This window comes from Branchiostoma belcheri, unplaced genomic scaffold (genome assembly GCF_001625305.1).
Source record: "Branchiostoma belcheri isolate BF01 breed outbred unplaced genomic scaffold, Haploidv18h27 scaffold51, whole genome shotgun sequence".
Classification (NCBI taxonomy): Eukaryota; Metazoa; Chordata; class Leptocardii; order Amphioxiformes; family Branchiostomatidae; genus Branchiostoma; species Branchiostoma belcheri.
Window position 1 is genome coordinate 2,183,111 of NW_017804143.1, and position 16,807 is coordinate 2,199,917.

Sequence of the window (16,807 nt, forward strand, 5' to 3'; positions counted from 1 at the left end):
GGGGATTCCAAGCAGATGTTGGTTGGCATCCACGACTTGTCGCATGCGTGTTTTCTAAACCATTTGATCGTCTTTAAGATGGTAAAACAGAGTACTAAACTGGTCACAGTTGTAGGATAGTCTACACTCACGTTCTTGAACATTTTCATCCCATTTTCCACCCACTAGTCCGTGCTTTTCGCCCGTTTTGCCCAGTAGTCGCCTTCTTCAGTGTGTGCCCCCCTCCCACCCTCGAAATTGCACCATGATACGACGTTTTCTCGTTATTGGGCTGGGTGCCGTTGGGAGCTACGTGGTTTATAGGATTGTAGACAGACTGTACTTCTCTGGAAATGAAGAAGAAGAAGAAACTGAGAAGGAAACTGATGACAAGAAAAAGACATCGCAACCAGTTTGCAACAACGTGGATTCGCATGAACTTGAGGATCTTGCCACAAGCAATTCGCTGTCTTCGAGCCAAGTGGCTTTCCTGTTTGCTCTGCTTCGATCAGAAAACCCCGGAGTCGTGGAAAGAACACTTCGCACCATCAGCAACCTTGCAGCGTTCACCAGCAACCAAAACGTTATGAGGGAATCAGGCCTGCTGAAAGCTGTTGTGGATACTCTACAGCGTTCGGACGATTCCCCGGGTATCCAAGCTTGCTGCTGCCAAGCGCTGTCCAACCTGGCAATGAACATGGCAAATCAAACCGTGGTGCAGTCTTGCTTGCCGTTCGTCGTAAAGAAAATCGTTCGTTCTACTGAAACCGACGCCACCACCTTGCCTAGTCTGAACCTCCTCACAAACATGACTGTTTTGGACGACCACCACCATCACGTGTGTCCCGCTTCGGCAAAACTTCTGCAGCTTTCCGTCAAAGAAGAAGAAGCATCAACGGTGCAGCTACAATCCCTGAAGGTCCTGGTCAACTTGTCGTGCAACCAAACATCCATCGAGACACTGCTACACTCACCTGTACCGCCTCAATTCCTCGCGCTAATACAGTCTACGATAGCTGACATACAGCTTCGCGCCTTGACTTTCGTAGCAAACGTTGTCTCCTTCCAGGACGATGAAGTTCTGTCGAGTGATTTTGCTGCGGACTCTTTGCAGGCATTGCTGTATGGCAGTGGGGGGCGTCGGCGAGATATTTACGCCATGGTGCTCAAGTTAACGAAACATCCAAGTGAAGACATTAGGAAGCAGGCTTCCCGGATTCTGGTGGCAAAGATGCTAGGATATGACAACCAGGACTGATGGAGGTTCTGACATATTACACAATAGACCAGAAAGACCTAAACCTCCTTCACATATGTTGTACAACAGGTTTATAATAGAGACTATTTTGACTGAAAGTAAGAACAGAAAATTGATCCCAAAGTTACAGTGTTTTATTTGAAATGGGCTTAACAAGGGTAGAATATTGACCTCGGTTGAAGCAAAAGTTGACATCAGTCTTTTACAATTCTTCACTAGATGTTGACTTTGTTGGGATCCACATTTAGCATACATTACAGTACACTAGCCATTTTTGAAGAATTGAAAATCTTAATCTTTGTTACATACAAATGTGAAAGTGAGGACACAGAGGTTGACATATGACGGACCAACATTCCAGTCAGGTATGAAGTTCAGATGATATATGCCAAGAATGGCCAACATCTGGCTGAGGCAACAACATCATTCCAATGTTAAATTCTTTGAAATTGATTGCATACTGGCAGACAGCGTCATTTGTTATATACATACATTTATTGTGGTTCGTTCTACTTTTGATAATCAATGATTTATGATAATCAAGGGGATTATGTTGTCATACTGTAGAATACGTTATGCGTAAACAAGTTATGGCACCCAACAAATGTAATATCTTTGAAATGTGTCTCATAGTGCAGAATTACATGTATCAAACCAATAAGGTCAAGTGGCAGTGACTTAGCAAAAAATACAATGCACAAAATACAAGGCACAAAATTGCTTTTTTACCCGTATGTTTTTGCAACACCATAATGCTGCTCATTGTCATTTCGCTCATAAAGTTCTTCAGCAACTTTTACAGCTGATTGTATTGCTTATTCTCACTAGTAGATCTCGGCACAGGATATTTCCTGGTTGGCGTATTCATGTTCATCATACTGATGCAGCATGATGTGATCCTAAAAAGACAACGAGACAAGTTATTAGCCACTTACTGTCTTACATGTAATGAACATTGTGACAAAGAGCAGAGAGTCACTTTGGTTCTACTACAGATAGACATTGGACACTATGTTATAATGTATCTTCAGTCAAAGAAATTACTAAAAGTACCTACTAGGTTCTAGCCAATCCTATATGTCAACAGATATGTAAAGAATGAAAGCTCCTCTGTGTTAGTAAATTCCATAATACTAAAGTTGATTGATTGATTAATTAATTTATTTAATTTAGTTAAACTTTGATCCAGCCACTTTCAATGCACTCCTGATGTCATCACACTTCTGACTTCTGGGCAGTCAGCGAGTGGATCATACATCTGACGGGGGTTGGCGAGATCAACTGAAAATTTATGGTTCCCTTTTGTGTTGGATCAAGGTTTAACTTTCCCATTAAAGCTATATAAAGAATTGTGCCATTAACCTTTTCGTCCATCATCAGCCTGGATAAAGCCACTGAAAGCTCTGAAAAGGGTGGTCTCTCATCAGGTGAATAATGCCAGCAGTTTTCCATGATGAAATAGCTACAGCAAGAAAATAAAGCAACATAAATATTTGAGACCAAGGTATATTTGTTGTAAGACATAAGCTTTCCATGTTGTAAGTCGCTGTGTTTATTTTGGTACCCAAGTGGCCTGATAAATTTTATTGATAACTGTTCGCAATAAGCAAATAAACACAATGCCAAAGCAAGCTACAAGTCAATGCAGCATGGATAAGTTATACTTATAGCTTGATACTGTAAATCATGAAATATTTGCAATGGTTTCCAGGTGACTCCTCACCATGAAGTGTACATCACACTGCAAAAAAGCTCCATCTAGAATTACATTACTACCGTTGGTTCAGACTTAAAACACTACAAACACCTCCTTTCCTCACCCAGTCCCTGCTACCTGAAATCAATTTACAGTAATATCAGGCTTACAAGTCATCAGTGCAGTGAATTGGCTTTTCTAAGATGAGTCCCCTTTGCACCTCCTCCGCTGCCTGCTGGGCTGACATTGTCCAATAGGGCAGGGAGCCTGTGAGTTGCAAACAAAATCATTGTTTTATATGGACATGCCATAGTAGACTCAACAACATCCATTCTAATATGCCAATAAACAGTTGCTCAAGCAACTGGATATGATTTTGGAAACAGACATTTCAGGTAGTATCCACTACCTTTTGTCAGTCTTAAAGATTAATCACTTTGTATATTCTTGATATGCATATTCTGTTCACCCAATCAGCCTAGCCACTGGTTTGGAAGTATGACCTTATCATAATGCAGCATCAGTAATGTCAGAAGCATGCACATTTAAATTCATAAGAAATCCTCCATAAGGCCATCCTTTAATATGGCAGTCTTACTAGTAGGGTACATGTATATGGTAAAATTATGAGAGTTGACATTGTAGTTTAATGATATTAGCCTTTGATGTAGGAAATATTTTCATGAAAATGGATATGTTTTCCACACCTACCTAATGTGACGATTTCGTAAAGCAGCACGCCAAAGGACCACACGTCACTCTTAGTGGTGTATAGCCTTCTTCGAGAAAGTGTTTCCGGAGCCATCCAGCGCAGAGGCAAGGGTGACTGAAGGAAAAGGAAAGTTGTAATGTTTAGTCACATCACAGGTAACGTAAACTTATATTGTATGGCTTTGTATATCTCACTGTCTAGTCAATGTTCTCAATTCATCACATTTGTGCCTGTTAGTGAATCTCAGTATTGCAATGTACATTGTATTAGACATCATGTACATTTTAATTATCTAATATTAAGAAATAAAATGTAAATATATTCCTGCCAAGGAGATTATGTTTGCATCAGTTTTCTAGGTAGCTGTACAATTTTTATATGTATTTTAATCATTTGTAGGTAGACTGGCTTGCCCCTTGCCAGTGCCCAAGCGCTGGCTCATGACAGGGAGGGATGGAGGAAGGCAGTGTGCTCAGCCACTAGGTGCCCCTACGACCACCCCCCGGTCAAGGGACCGGTAAGACGGTAAAGGTGGATGTGAATGAGTATATTTAAGTTCATGATACATGATCATAAGCTCATGTATAAGTGTTAACTTACATCTGTCACTTTTTTGTATTCTGGTCCTTCCCTTGCAAGACCGAAGTCTGATACTTTGCATGTCTTGTTCTCTCCGACCAGAATGTTCCTGGCAGCCAGATCTCTGTGGATGCACTGGAAGTGGAATATTATATCAATGGGTACAAATACTGTCAGGTCAGCATGCTGGTTTACTCATAATCAAGTAGCTCAATTTGCCAACATTCAGTAGAAAAGATTCCAAACTGTGCCACTTTAAAGTTGTATTGGCTGTCTGAATGAGCCAAATTCTCAGAATTTCAATAAAACAAAAAAGAATGAAAGATGACAGTTACCTTCTAAAAGTTCTCAAAGCTGATTTTTTTTAGTTGAGTTATTGTTCAATCCCCCATTTTCAAAAAGTATTTTTATTGTTCTCTGTATTCCAATAATTTGCTATCTCATTGCCATTGTGGTCTATATTTAAACAACATACCTGCATCTTTGCTAGGTAACTCATCCCCTTTGACACTTGCCAGGCGAATGAGATCAGGTCCGAATTCTGCAGGGTCCTGCTCTCCGCGTGTAGGTTTGCGTACGTCACACTGCGTGTAGCGCGGTCCTTTCTCAAGAACGACAACAGATCTCCATTGGGCACGTATTCAACCACCAACATGACTGGATCTGGCGAATGTTGGAAGACCATGATAGGTCAACATTGTCAGAATACTAAGGGCATCCAGTGCCATGTCAGGGTGGCAATGCAAAATATATTCTTAGCACATTTTCATTATAATTTCATTACCATTTAATCCATTCCTTTACTTTTTGATACTACCAATAAATAGCTCATAACCAGTCTGCGATACAACACAAGCAACACTTTTCCATCCATCAGTAGCATCACATTTTTGTCAGATATCAGTATGGTATGGGATAGTGTCAATTCAACTTACCAAATTAAAAGAATGACCAGCAAATTGAAAATCCAACTTTACTGCCCTGGAATCTCTTTGGGTGCCTTTGCTGAGAAACTGAGATTAAAAAATGCTTGTACTTGTGTACAAGTAATTCTTAGGGTGCACCCCAATGTACATCAACATTGAAAGGAATTCACCTGATCTTGTGCAATACCCAAGGAGTGTGACGACATTTGGGTGGATCAGTCTCATCATCATCCTGAGTTCCTTCAACATGTCCTCTCGAACTTCAGGCGAGGCGTGGGCTGATGGATGATATTTATCAAATTGTTAGATTGATTGGAATCGAGAGTTGGCCCACAAGTATGTATCAAGGTCTTTTCTACACACACAAACACACGTACGCACACACACACACGCACACTCTAATACACACGGCTTCATCTGCAGAATGTAATCTGTAGTCTAAATGTTTTCATAATCGAATATGATCATAAATCATGTTTTGTCCAACGTACCTTTCACAGTTTTTACGGCAACAATCATCGACCCTCGGTGGTCGTGGTTAAAGTGTGCTTTAGCCTTGTGCACTTTGCCAAACTGTCCCTGCCCTAGCTCCTCATGGAATTCTATTTGGTCTGCTTCAAACTCCATGTCCCTTTCAGTGGTGGTTGCAACGCTCAGGTCTGACAACGTGACATCGTTTTGACTGTCCCTATTGATATTTTCATATGGCAATGGTACCTGCAACACATCGTGTATTTACTCCATTCAGTTTATTTATGTCATCATTTTCGCTTGAAAAGATAAATTGAATGAGTGCTATGAATGTTAAAAGAAGTACAATGTATGGCGGATTATCAAGCTATGGTCCATTGAAATGCTGATAAATCTGTGATCCGTGTTATACTTTCTAAAATTGAAAAGCGCTGATAGGCAATTAAGTTGTCAATCTTTTCAATTTAACGCATTTTATATTCTACTAATTGTCAACAGAGCTCAATAAGTACGCAACATATTTTAACTTTCTTATGTGTTTGCAGTTGCTATCGTATTCGTACTCATGTGACAGTGTACCTCTGACTGTTCATAGATGTCCACATCTTGCCAGCCCTCTTCGTCGCTATGTTGTTGTCTTTCACTGTTTGTCTCATTTTGGTTTGTACTTGTGTCTTCCTGCTGTATGCAAGATGAAAAAAAAAATTCAAAACAGGTATGATAGACGAAAGAAAAGGTTAAAAAGAATGAACCTCCATCCATGTCTATCTTACCTCATTTCTTTGAGGAATGTTTGTCGATGGTTCAGATACATCCGCACATCTTGGAATGATTCCATTTGCAGTTCTATTCAGTGGTTGAATGACGTCCATGTCCACCTCACGTTGCCCATCATCCATTGTCTTTCTGAACTGTGTACGAAAAATGCATGTAGGACTGATGAAATACTTTAACAGGGCAATGCCAAAAACATGGCTCTAAATTCAAGAACATTTATGTCAAATGTGATATGGAAATGTTTTGTATATGCAACAACGTGAAACCTTAACCCTCATGATTCAGCCAGGTACCCTTCAAGACTGTCACATAGAAAAAACAGAATTGATAAAGTTCATTATACGTCCTTACCAAAGGCCAATATCTCTTCATGAAGTATGCCAGGACAAAGCAAACTGCACAGGCACTACATCCCAGACCAACTAGAAGGAGCAGCGTTGAGCTGGTATTTCCTGTTTGGAAAGCAACATCATGATAAGAGAACTGTGAATTCCTGATCTTAGCAACGATGGTGATAATCTAAAAGCAGATCTAATGAGCTCATTGAGCTTAGGTTCTTATATGTGCTTGGAGCCCAAATAAGTATAACAGGAAGGAAATGCAACCAGCAGGAATAGACAGACTCGGTTAAAGAAAAAAGAAGGGACAAGTGTGCTCAGTCATGTAACTGCCTCATAAGGGTGGTTTCCGGCACTGCAGTTTGAATGTAACACTTACCCGACGAGTATTGCATCACCAGTGTTTTACTGTCCTCTCCGAATCTGTTAGTAGCTGTGCACCTGTACTGTCTGAAGTCGCTGTGCATAATGTTGTCTATAAAAAGCACCATGGCTATTCCTCTACGTGAAGTCATCTGGTTTGCTGAATACCTAGCTCAGTACAAAAAGAACCATCATTACCTTCAGTAAATTGACTGCATTAAACGTTTTTTCCAGCTCCCAACCTTTCTTAAGAAGACAAATGAATGGCTAGAAAAGCGTATCCTTTTGCCTACCAACATCTGTAAAGTGTGTCATAAGCAGTTAAAGTTTAGTAAGTAAGCAGATACGATAGTAGGTAAGAACAAACCTGTCTTTTGTGCTGTTGCTCCAGAGAATGGTCCCGTTTCCATCTGATGAAGTCCATGACCAGTAGGACCCGTTGACGGGAGGGTCTGCCTCCACATCGCACCTCAGTTCTGCTCCAGATCCAACTTTTCCATACACTATGTCAGTGCCGGGGAGGATGACTGGTTTTCCTACGAAGGAAGATATTATATAGTAAAGAGTTATTTCTAGTGAGGGACCGTGAATTGTTCAAAGTCCAAGGCCATGGAATTGACCACTTTTGGTGGTTTTGGATATACCTGGATAAAGGCAATAGCACCTGCATTGAGCAAAGTCAGCAAAATGGTGATCAGGATATGTAGGTAAAGAATATCAAACCAGTCTATTAATCTGTCTACAGATTTTCTTGTTAAACAAGTGGTTGTATGTGACTACAGAACTTTGCCATTCAGTTCTTGTTTATCTTTGAAAGTACCTAACCGTGGACGTAGCTCATACCTGTGGCGTCGGGTGGTGTAGTGGTTAGAGCAATCGACCATGAACCGGGGAGACCCGGGTTCGATTCCGGGTCGTACCCGGGACATGTCTGAACATGCGCCCCGACGTTGTGCCCTTGGGAAAGGCACTTTACACGAATTTCCTCACTCCACCCAGGTGTGAATGGGTACCTAACTTCGGTTGGGGAAAGTCGTATTGAGGTCACCTTGTGGCGCCGAATGGCAGCCGCACAGACCCTTGCGACAGTTCCACAAAAATAATTGTGGAACAAATATGTGTATCGTGTGTATTATTTGATTGTTGTGATTTGTTGTGATTTGTATTATGTGATACCCTGCATCAATTCAGCCGCTAAAGGCTGCGACTGCACGGGTACTGTTTGGACAATAAAACCATTCTTTTTTATACCTGTTACTTCTATAAAGACCTCCCTTTGGTCAAGCCGATCTCTGAACCTCGGGGACCCGGCGATGCAGATGTATTTACCAGCCATGGAGTAGCTCACGACAGGTATTACCAGTGGGTTGAACAGTCGCTGGTAGCCGTCACTGCCGTTTAACCAAATGATGGTAGGCGCTGGGTTCCCTTCGGCGACACATGCAAGACGTAGACTCGACCCGACTTTTACTATCTTTTGCTTGACATTGGTCAATATTTTAGGTGGGTCTGCAACAAATTAAATGAAGTAATCAAAATTACTTTGCAAAGAACTGACGCGTGGTACACTGCTTCCTTGTTCACACTAAGTACCTTATACCTAGATTGAAATGCCATGCTTTTTGATAATTTTTACCACAAGAATCTGGTATATCAATTGCCCTTGTCCATTGGCACTGATAAGGAGCTGCAGTGATATTGTGATGAGATAGGTGGCGCTATGTAACCACTGGCACTATATGAAGGTACCAATGTCATGAATTAGATGAATAATAAATTAAATCATCTTACACAAAACCTCCACTTTTGTCATGTTCGTTGTAGTTGCTACCGTGTTCGAGGCAGTGCAAGAGTAGGTCCCATTTTGGTATCTTGTGATGTTACTGATTCCAAACGCAAGCTTGTTTCCAGGTGATGGAACGTTCCTAGGTACCCTCCATGTTACGGTTGCTGTCGGGTTACTATCTACTTTGCATGAGATCATAACATTTTCTCCCTCGGTAACTTGTACTGAAGCGCCATCGACTGTCACATTAGGAGACGTCACCGCGATTGTTAACATGGGAGCATCTGCATTAGGGAAAAGTGTCTCACTTTAGATAGCAAAATTGTACAATCATAAACGGTATGATATGAAATGATATGAAATGATATGATATGATATGATATGATATGATACCAGGTCAAGTCAGAATTATTGTAGTACATGTACATCCATTCAGTGCAAAAGAAAGAGACTACAATCGTTGCGAATTTAAGGTATTCTTGGGGCATTCCTGTATATGACACAAGCAATTAAGCTGTCTTGTTACAGAAAAGGCTGCCACAGCCTGCTTGAAACTTATACGACATCAACAACGTACGACGGCTTTCCACGATTGTGACCACTCTTCTAGCGCTAGCCCGTGCCCGGTGTAAAGTCGGCAGTGTAAACGATGCAGCTGAATGCCCATTGTATGATGAGAAGAACCCAATGACATCCTTCATTGTTGGCTTGGACTTTGAAACCTTAGAAACAACACGTACGTAATACGAATACTCACAATGTACGTCTAAAGTCAATGGTGGTGTTGACTGTGACGGAAGGAGATCAGAATGTTCCTCTTGTGTCGCAGTGCAGGTGACAGTCTTGCCGTGGTGATCCCGTCTCAGTGAGATGTCGACATTGTGTCCAGATCTGGCGACAGATGACGCCTCTGAAATAGCTGGATCCAGTGTCCATGATAACGTTGGTGGAGGTTTTCCTCCTTGGCTACTGCAGGAGAGTCTAAGAGTCGTCCCAGCAAGTACAGGACCACTGTAGCCACTGATGATAGGAGCTCCAGCTTTACCTTAGACAAGCGAAATATGTTCAACTGCCATTAATTCCATTAAAAGTATCTTTAATAAATAAATTGTTAAATCTTACAAAATTGCCAGATGTGTACATGTACGTGTATAATAAAGATTATTGACAATGTCCTGATTCACCCAAAGCCAACATATTATCAACGCTTTGAAGATGTACCCTCAATTGATTTAGAGTAACATACCACATGAGCAATGACGGTCCAATGTTGCATCATACTTCATGGGCCTTACTTCAGTACAAACATCACCATTGATTTGTTCAAAGGAGGTATGTCATTAAATGACTCAACTAAATGAACTAGACGGTGGCTATACTCTCCTGGTCAAATATTGTAGGGCTACCTACATTCTGTCAACTGTTGGCCAATCATGACTCCATGCCACCTAAACGTTGAGACAACCCCCCTCCCCATGTAATCTGAGTAGCTCACCCACCATGTCACAGAGGTGAGCTTATTGTGCTTTTATTGACCTCCCAGGGACTTCAAATGTCGTAAACAGTCCCAATGAACCTCGCGCGGTGATCCTCGAGGGCATTTTAAACTTCTTTTTACCCGCAGGTTTATGTTTAATGATCGTTTTTACTACAAGATTTTTCCAAAGAAAGCATTGAGCAGGGTTCTACGACCAACCATCCACAGGTCTCTACTAGGTGTTTTTGGTAAACACTGGCGATGTTACGCTTGACGTTCACGAAGGAATTGTTTACTGTGTTAATGGGACTGCTTTGAGTTAAAACCCCTCGTGAACGGTCTGTATCTTCAATATGGTATCAGTATTTTGGTATCAGTATTTCTATATCAACTACCCCCGGTGTTTTCACGTTCTTGTGAGCTATCTACAAATACCACAACTTCTGGTAGGACCATAAAACCGTTAAAAGGCAATCATAACACCTTACGATAAACAATAGTATTAAGGTCACTTACTGAGAACTGTCAGGTCGGCTTCTGCAGGATCGTCTCGGAGCTGCGTTTGCCAACATCGAAACGTGCCCTCGTCTTCTTCTTGGACGGGGTCGATGTGTAGATTGAAGTGGCCATGGAGCTGTCTCCCAGTCACAGAATATCTCTCGTGCCCAACATGTATGCCCTCTGTTATCAGACGATAATGTGGTGGCCCAAACCATTTCACTGACGTCTCTGTCTCAACATTGATAAGTCTACAGTACAGGGTGGCGTTTCGTCCAGATACCGCAAAGGTGTCGGTCGGACGCACGGCATAGTAAATGCTCCTGGACAATATGGTTCTTCCAATAGCACGTCTATACCCTTGAGAGACACGGGCACTTTCATCGCACAAACATGTGAGTGCAGCCAGGAGTAACAGCAAAATTCCACGAGTTGATGGCACGTTTCTTCGTACGTGAGCTACAGGCATCGTTGTTTTGTACGTTTCTTTGCTTGATTGGAAGAATCAGTACTTTAGGCCATATCGACTTGCCCCGACATAGGACAAATCCACATGGATTACAGCAGTTCCACCTTTTAACTCTTCCAAGTTCCCAGTGTACACGTTCTGCAGTAATTACCTGTTGTTGTTGATTAACGGTTGTTATCCCGACGATCAGCGCCGACTTGAATCGAAAAGATGCGCATTTTCATTGGAATGATCTCAAGATCTGCAGACCTCCAAGCGAAGCAATGACTATGCGGCCTAGACTTGACTTGAAAAGAAGGCAGAACAACACGCTGTGGTCAATAATGAAAGTAAATACTGAGGCCCTGGAAGTTTGCCAACATTTTAATGGTCATTTGTTCTTACACGAAACTACGTAATCTTAAAACCACAGAGTGTTCATTGGGTTTTTATGTTTGGAGTTGACAGTATTGAATCTCACAAAGACAAAGAAGTCCGATATACAGTAGACGAAGATATGATGGCAAGCGAAACGAACGCTGATAGTCTACATGTCTCACCCACTACTACTACAAACCGCAAAACATGTAAACGATATGTACTCACAGTAAAAAGATACACGTAGCAGTAGTATACGTACAATCGCAAAACTACCATAGCTATGACTGATGTTTGACATATTAAGTTCTCATGTCGGGGGGCATGAGATTCTGATTGGCGGTCAGTTTCCCGCCATAACTTAGTTGTTCCCCTCTGACAAACAACGTCATTGTGAATGGTCGCTGAACAAAAGAAACAAAATGTTGGTAATTTTTCAGGTGCAGAGACATCAGCTTTCCTCCAGGTATGAGCAACAGCGAAGATATTCTCTTGAAAAAGAATGACGTCTTATGATAACAGTTCATTGCACCTTTCTGATCTTCATAGCATATCTTAAAATGGACAGCGAGCCTTTCTTAACTTCCCCTTTTTATAGTCCAAGTATAATCTCAGACATTTATGCTATCAAATGTAGTTCATATAGTTACTCGCGGAGACAACGAAATACTATATCTTCCTATAACCCCCTTCATCTTCCCACCTCACCTGAATAGCAATGTAGTCTCTTGTGAACACACCTACCTTTCGGGATTCAGCTAACCATCAAACCACAAGCTCGCCACGCTCGCTTGTCTCTGTGAGAGTTACATCATCGGTCTAATTATACACCAGAAACACGTGCCTACTACATACAATGGTCCTGAGGTGAGAAACAAAAAAGGAAGTACCTGTACTTCTTTCACCTTCACGTTGTCTCTAGTCATGATGGAGCGGCTGGACACTGTCTGGCCAGTTGAATACTGCCTTGCCGGCGGTTGGTTACGAGTTTGCCACCGAGGGATCTGCTTTGAGCTTTCTTGTCCCATCCTCGTATACGTACGTATTGAGGGTCGGGTCAGGGACTTAAGTTGCATCCAGCATCGGCCTTCGGTATTCACCCGTGATCTTTCTTGCATTCCATGGACAGAGACCTCGTTGTGCTGACGAATTATGTATACAACTTCCTTCTAATTTACGAGCTGTCTCTCGCTTAGCAATTTTGTTCGTGGTCTTCTTCTGTATGACATCTAATTTATGTGAAACGTAAATATAAATATTATAGCAGTCGTTATAACGTTTCTGCGTATCAAGTGGAGTACATTCCGAGCAATAGCAATCTCAGGTTTTCGCTTATTTCGCACGATACACGACAATGCGCATGTTCCTCATTTTTGGTTTTGTTTTCAGTAGCGTTTGTACTAGCGTGTTAGCTAGTTTGTGGTTATGCAGCATAATTCAAGAAGCTATGTATGGATTGCTATGAAATTTGGTGTGTGGTAAAGTCTTGGCTGATCAAAGAAGGGCACAACTCGTTTTCCAACTCGTGTTCCGGACAACCTATTGTTATGATTTTTGGGTGGCAGCTGGCTCATCAAAATGATTTGACAGAAGTTTGAGCGCTCTAGCATCTTTCTCTGGAACTGCCGGGCGCTTCGGTTGCAGATTTTGAAACACCAAGAAGAGATATTTCCTGGCGAAGGTAAGCGGTCTTCCATCTCTAGTTACCCTTTAAACGGATACTCGGAACAAAAGATGGTGCGCAAATTTCCCTGCCAACACAGTACTAGTGTTTATCACGATTTTGGCTACTCACCCACGAAATCAGGATCCGGGTTGGAGCACGAAGTTATAGATAGACTATGGGCTAGGCAAGTTTACTGGGATATAGTGTTGCTCCGACCACAAGGGGACCGCCTGACTCCCGAGTGGGTGGGCAACACTATCTAAGTAAACTTGCCTGGCCCATGGTCTATCTGACTTAGAACATGGCCATTTCCCCAAAGTTTTCTTTCAAACTTGTTCAATATCAGTTTTTCTTGTTCAATTTTAGTTTGTCTTGTTCAATATCAGTTTCAATGCAGTATTTGTCTTTGAGAAAGCTGGCCTGTTTGTGTTTCAATCTGCCTGTCCCTTGGGTGATTAGTGTACACAGAGGGGGGATCTGGATTAAATTCTATATCCCTACAGTTAGAGCTGTGTACCTAAACAAATTTTAGGTACAGGTACAGGTACAGGTACACAGGTTTAGGTACAGGTCCGGACCTGAACCTGTACCTGAACAATTCGACCAATTTATATGCTCTTCTGAACTCCTTCAATGACAAAAAAACATTAATAAACTTGTTAGTTAAGGTTTATTCTTTGTTTATGGCGAATGCTCAGATAAAATATAGGCAAAACTAAAGATGTTTTTGTTTTCATGAACACACTGTCCTTACACAGGGACCCATTTGAGGTCACAAATAGGCATAAAATTGGTGTGAAATTGTTTAGGTACAGTACCGGTACTGAGGGATTAGGTATTTTGGACCTGTACCTAATCAATTTTTCCGGTACAGTATCGGTACTGCGTACCGGTACACAGCTCTACCTACAGTGCAAAAAAAGTGTGATACTATCCCAAAAAGTGTGGTACTAACTAAAAAGTGTGGTACTAATTTTATGCAAATGAGTTTTAGTACCACACTTTTTGGATAGTACCACACTTGTTTTGCACTATGGGGATATAGACACAGAAAATGAAGGGCTCTCATTGGCTGAGGGGTAGTGGCCATGTAGTATGATGTAATGTCTGACATCTGCCTCAAAAGGTCAGCTCTAAAATGGGTGGGAGGTTCGTGTTTCATTCCCCTCAAGATAAAGTTAACCAACCAAAGGATCTTTGGCGAAAGTTTTGTTTTTATTGTTTCGCTTCAATAGTAATCATAGACGCCCCGTCAAAGGTTGAGGCAAAGCAGGCACTGGAGGACCTTTGTGTTCAAGACAAAAGCTTTTGTGCTCAGTGTGACAACTTCGACGTAACTTACTTATACGTTGATCGTTTCCTGGTGCAATTCTCTAGGTAAGGTAACTTTTTCATTTGACCGATTCACTGATTTCATTTTAGGTTTCTCTTGAACACAGTCCCCACCAAAATCTTACGTGACTAAAAAGTGCCCGGAGCATCTGAAATTTAGTTGGACGCCTCAAAGACACCGACAAGTACAACGTTTCCAATTGATTCATGCTGTTGCCATTTACAGAATACGTCTGACTGAGTCCACGCCGGAATGCACACTATATCCATTTGCCTGTTCTTCCTCGCATGCTCAGCGATTGTGGGTAAGGCTCTCTGTTCTCTATTTATTCCCCAGGACTTGTGCTCACATGAATAGCATGACACACTATGATACAGAATGTCTTATTTCAAAAGTTGTCCCTTATGGATAACGGTATATAGTGTTGCTTGGACCGTGAGGTGCTGAGTGTGACCAAAGTGAGCATGGGAGTGTGAAGCAAGCTCTTCGGAACGTGAAATGGATTGTTAACGTTGAACGGGCCTGTAAACAGTTTAAACATTACAGTCCCATATGGCGGCACCTGTGGTCGCATTTAGGTCACCCGAGTTAGCGCCTTATGGCAGCCGCTCCAGACTCTTACAATTAAGCCCCTATATACATATATTGTAAGCTCCTCACAGTTCAGCCCTTGCCTGAGTAGCCGGCCAACTAAATACCATACAATACAATATTCCTGGTCGATGAATTGTTGTTACACTGTTACACATGTATTATAGAATCCAGAAATCTCTTTTCATCAGACAGAGTTTAAAGGTCCACGCTTTTTGTTTGAACACCTGGGGGCTTGGGTGAACACGTCACGTCTTTTATATTCTGGTCACAAAAAGACGTTGACGGTTCACAGACCTACACAGTCTGCGCAACACATCTGTGTTGTTTTTCTTACAACAACTATGTAATTTACTGTTTACTTATGAGACTGTAACTACTAGCAATGCATCAAATAAGTGTCCATTCGATCAGCATACTGTATTATATCCACTTTTACCTTGTGGCTCCCTGAATTTCTTCATCTCATAGAAGTGGTCCCCAGGGTCTGGTTGGTATCATTTCGTCACGAATAGCAAATGTAAATGTTATAGCTATTAGTTGCTGTGTTTGTTTGTTTGTTTGTTTGTTTGTTTGGGAATTATGTAATAATAATGACATAGTATTTTGTAGCCACCAAAGGATCTGCTTGGAGATTAGTACAGTAGTACTTATACCATTTATTCGTTTACAGCAGGGGCAGAGTATAGAGGGAATATTGTTTACTTTACCTACTCTTCTACTGCATTTCGTCCATATTGGGTAGGAAGATGTAAAAGTTCATTGTCATTGTTACATGTTTAATAAATACACACATACTAGTAGTTCACAAGCAGGGTGGATTTGTTTTTGTCATTCAAACAAAGTTGACAAAAAGTCCTCTATTGATATCCACTAACACCGGATTGACATTTTCTTCCATCTTCCTCCATTTTATGCAATTTATTCAATCAGACAAAATCAGGGAATGCTAATGCACCCCATTTCTTCGTTGTTTGCTTCAGGCTTCATGTACCATTTGATAATAAGCAAACCAATACATCACTTACAACAAAAACAATACATGTTTACAGAACTGCAGGGGGGGGGGGTCAGTGAGAAAGTCTCCGAGTGGCGTAGCACTCTGATGATGTTGTTTTCATAGGCCAAAAAGGAGTGTTTTCAAACAAAAACTTTGGAGCAGGGCACGCATCTTACTTTTCTTCCCCATTGGCTGTGGCATTTCGTAGCCGCGAATGGTATCATCGCTATGTCACAGGTATTTACATGCATGCCATCTTGGGTCGAAAGCTACAAAGCTGAGAAGAAGTATGAGAAAGTTAGTCTGTAGCACTGACGCACTGCTCGCTACCTTGTCCCTCACGGTGAGCGTTGCCACGGCGGGATTCTCTCGCAGTTCTGTAACCCAACATCGGTAGACCCCATCGTCTTCATGAGTTACATTGAAGATCTGGAGGTTGAACTCCCCAGCACTCTGATCTCCGCCAACTGAATACCTGTGACAAGGTTTTGAAAAAAACATGGATTGAACAGTTTGCAGTACGATTTCCAG

General features: G+C 41.6%; 2 protein-coding genes and 1 long non-coding RNA gene across 4 annotated transcripts; 1 reads left to right on the top strand and 2 right to left on the bottom strand.

Annotated features, from left to right (window-relative positions):
• The first annotated feature begins 16 nt into the window (after positions 1 to 16).
• On the top strand, positions 17 to 2,745 carry LOC109480601 (armadillo repeat-containing protein 10-like). Its single transcript, XM_019782835.1, has one exon. The coding sequence runs from the start codon at positions 245 to 247 to the stop codon at positions 1,235 to 1,237; it is 993 nt and encodes a 330-aa protein (XP_019638394.1). The 5' UTR covers positions 17 to 244; the 3' UTR covers positions 1,238 to 2,745.
• A 354-nt stretch (positions 2,746 to 3,099) lies between these two features.
• On the bottom strand, positions 3,100 to 6,845 carry LOC109480457 (tyrosine kinase receptor Cad96Ca-like). Its single transcript, XM_019782647.1, has 9 exons — positions 6,750 to 6,845; positions 6,395 to 6,532; positions 6,201 to 6,302; positions 5,642 to 5,867; positions 5,321 to 5,428; positions 4,700 to 4,887; positions 4,246 to 4,359; positions 3,645 to 3,759; positions 3,100 to 3,200 (listed from the first exon to the last, which is right to left on the bottom strand). Exons 1-9 carry the CDS (start codon positions 6,768 to 6,770, stop codon positions 3,100 to 3,102), a joined length of 1,113 nt encoding a protein of 370 aa, XP_019638206.1. The 5' UTR covers positions 6,771 to 6,845.
• Positions 6,846 to 8,354: 1,509 nt separating this feature from the next.
• On the bottom strand, positions 8,355 to 10,963 carry LOC109480475. Of its 2 annotated transcripts, XR_002140837.1 has the most exons (4): positions 10,879 to 10,963; positions 9,643 to 9,930; positions 8,891 to 9,169; positions 8,355 to 8,608 (listed from the first exon to the last, which is right to left on the bottom strand). It is a non-coding gene; the product is annotated as an uncharacterized LOC109480475 (long non-coding RNA). The 2 variants fall into 2 exon arrangements; XR_002140836.1 differs by lacking the exon at positions 10,879 to 10,963 and having other exon boundaries at positions 9,643 to 10,094.
• Positions 10,964 to 16,807: the final 5,844 nt, after the last annotated feature.

Coding starts and splice junctions, on each gene's coding strand:
- LOC109480601 (XM_019782835.1), top strand. CDS start 245: ATGATACGACGTTTTCTCGTTATTGGGCTGGGTGCCGTTGGGAGCTAC.
- LOC109480457 (XM_019782647.1), bottom strand. CDS start 6,770: ATGAAGAGATATTGGCCTTTG. Junction 5,429..5,641: donor TGCCGTAAAAACTGTGAAAG/GTACGTTGGACA, acceptor ATCATCCATCAG/CCCACGCCTCGCCTGAAGTT. Junction 4,888..5,320: donor TGGGTATTGCACAAGATCAG/GTGAATTCCTTT, acceptor AACATTCGCCAG/ATCCAGTCATGTTGGTGGTT.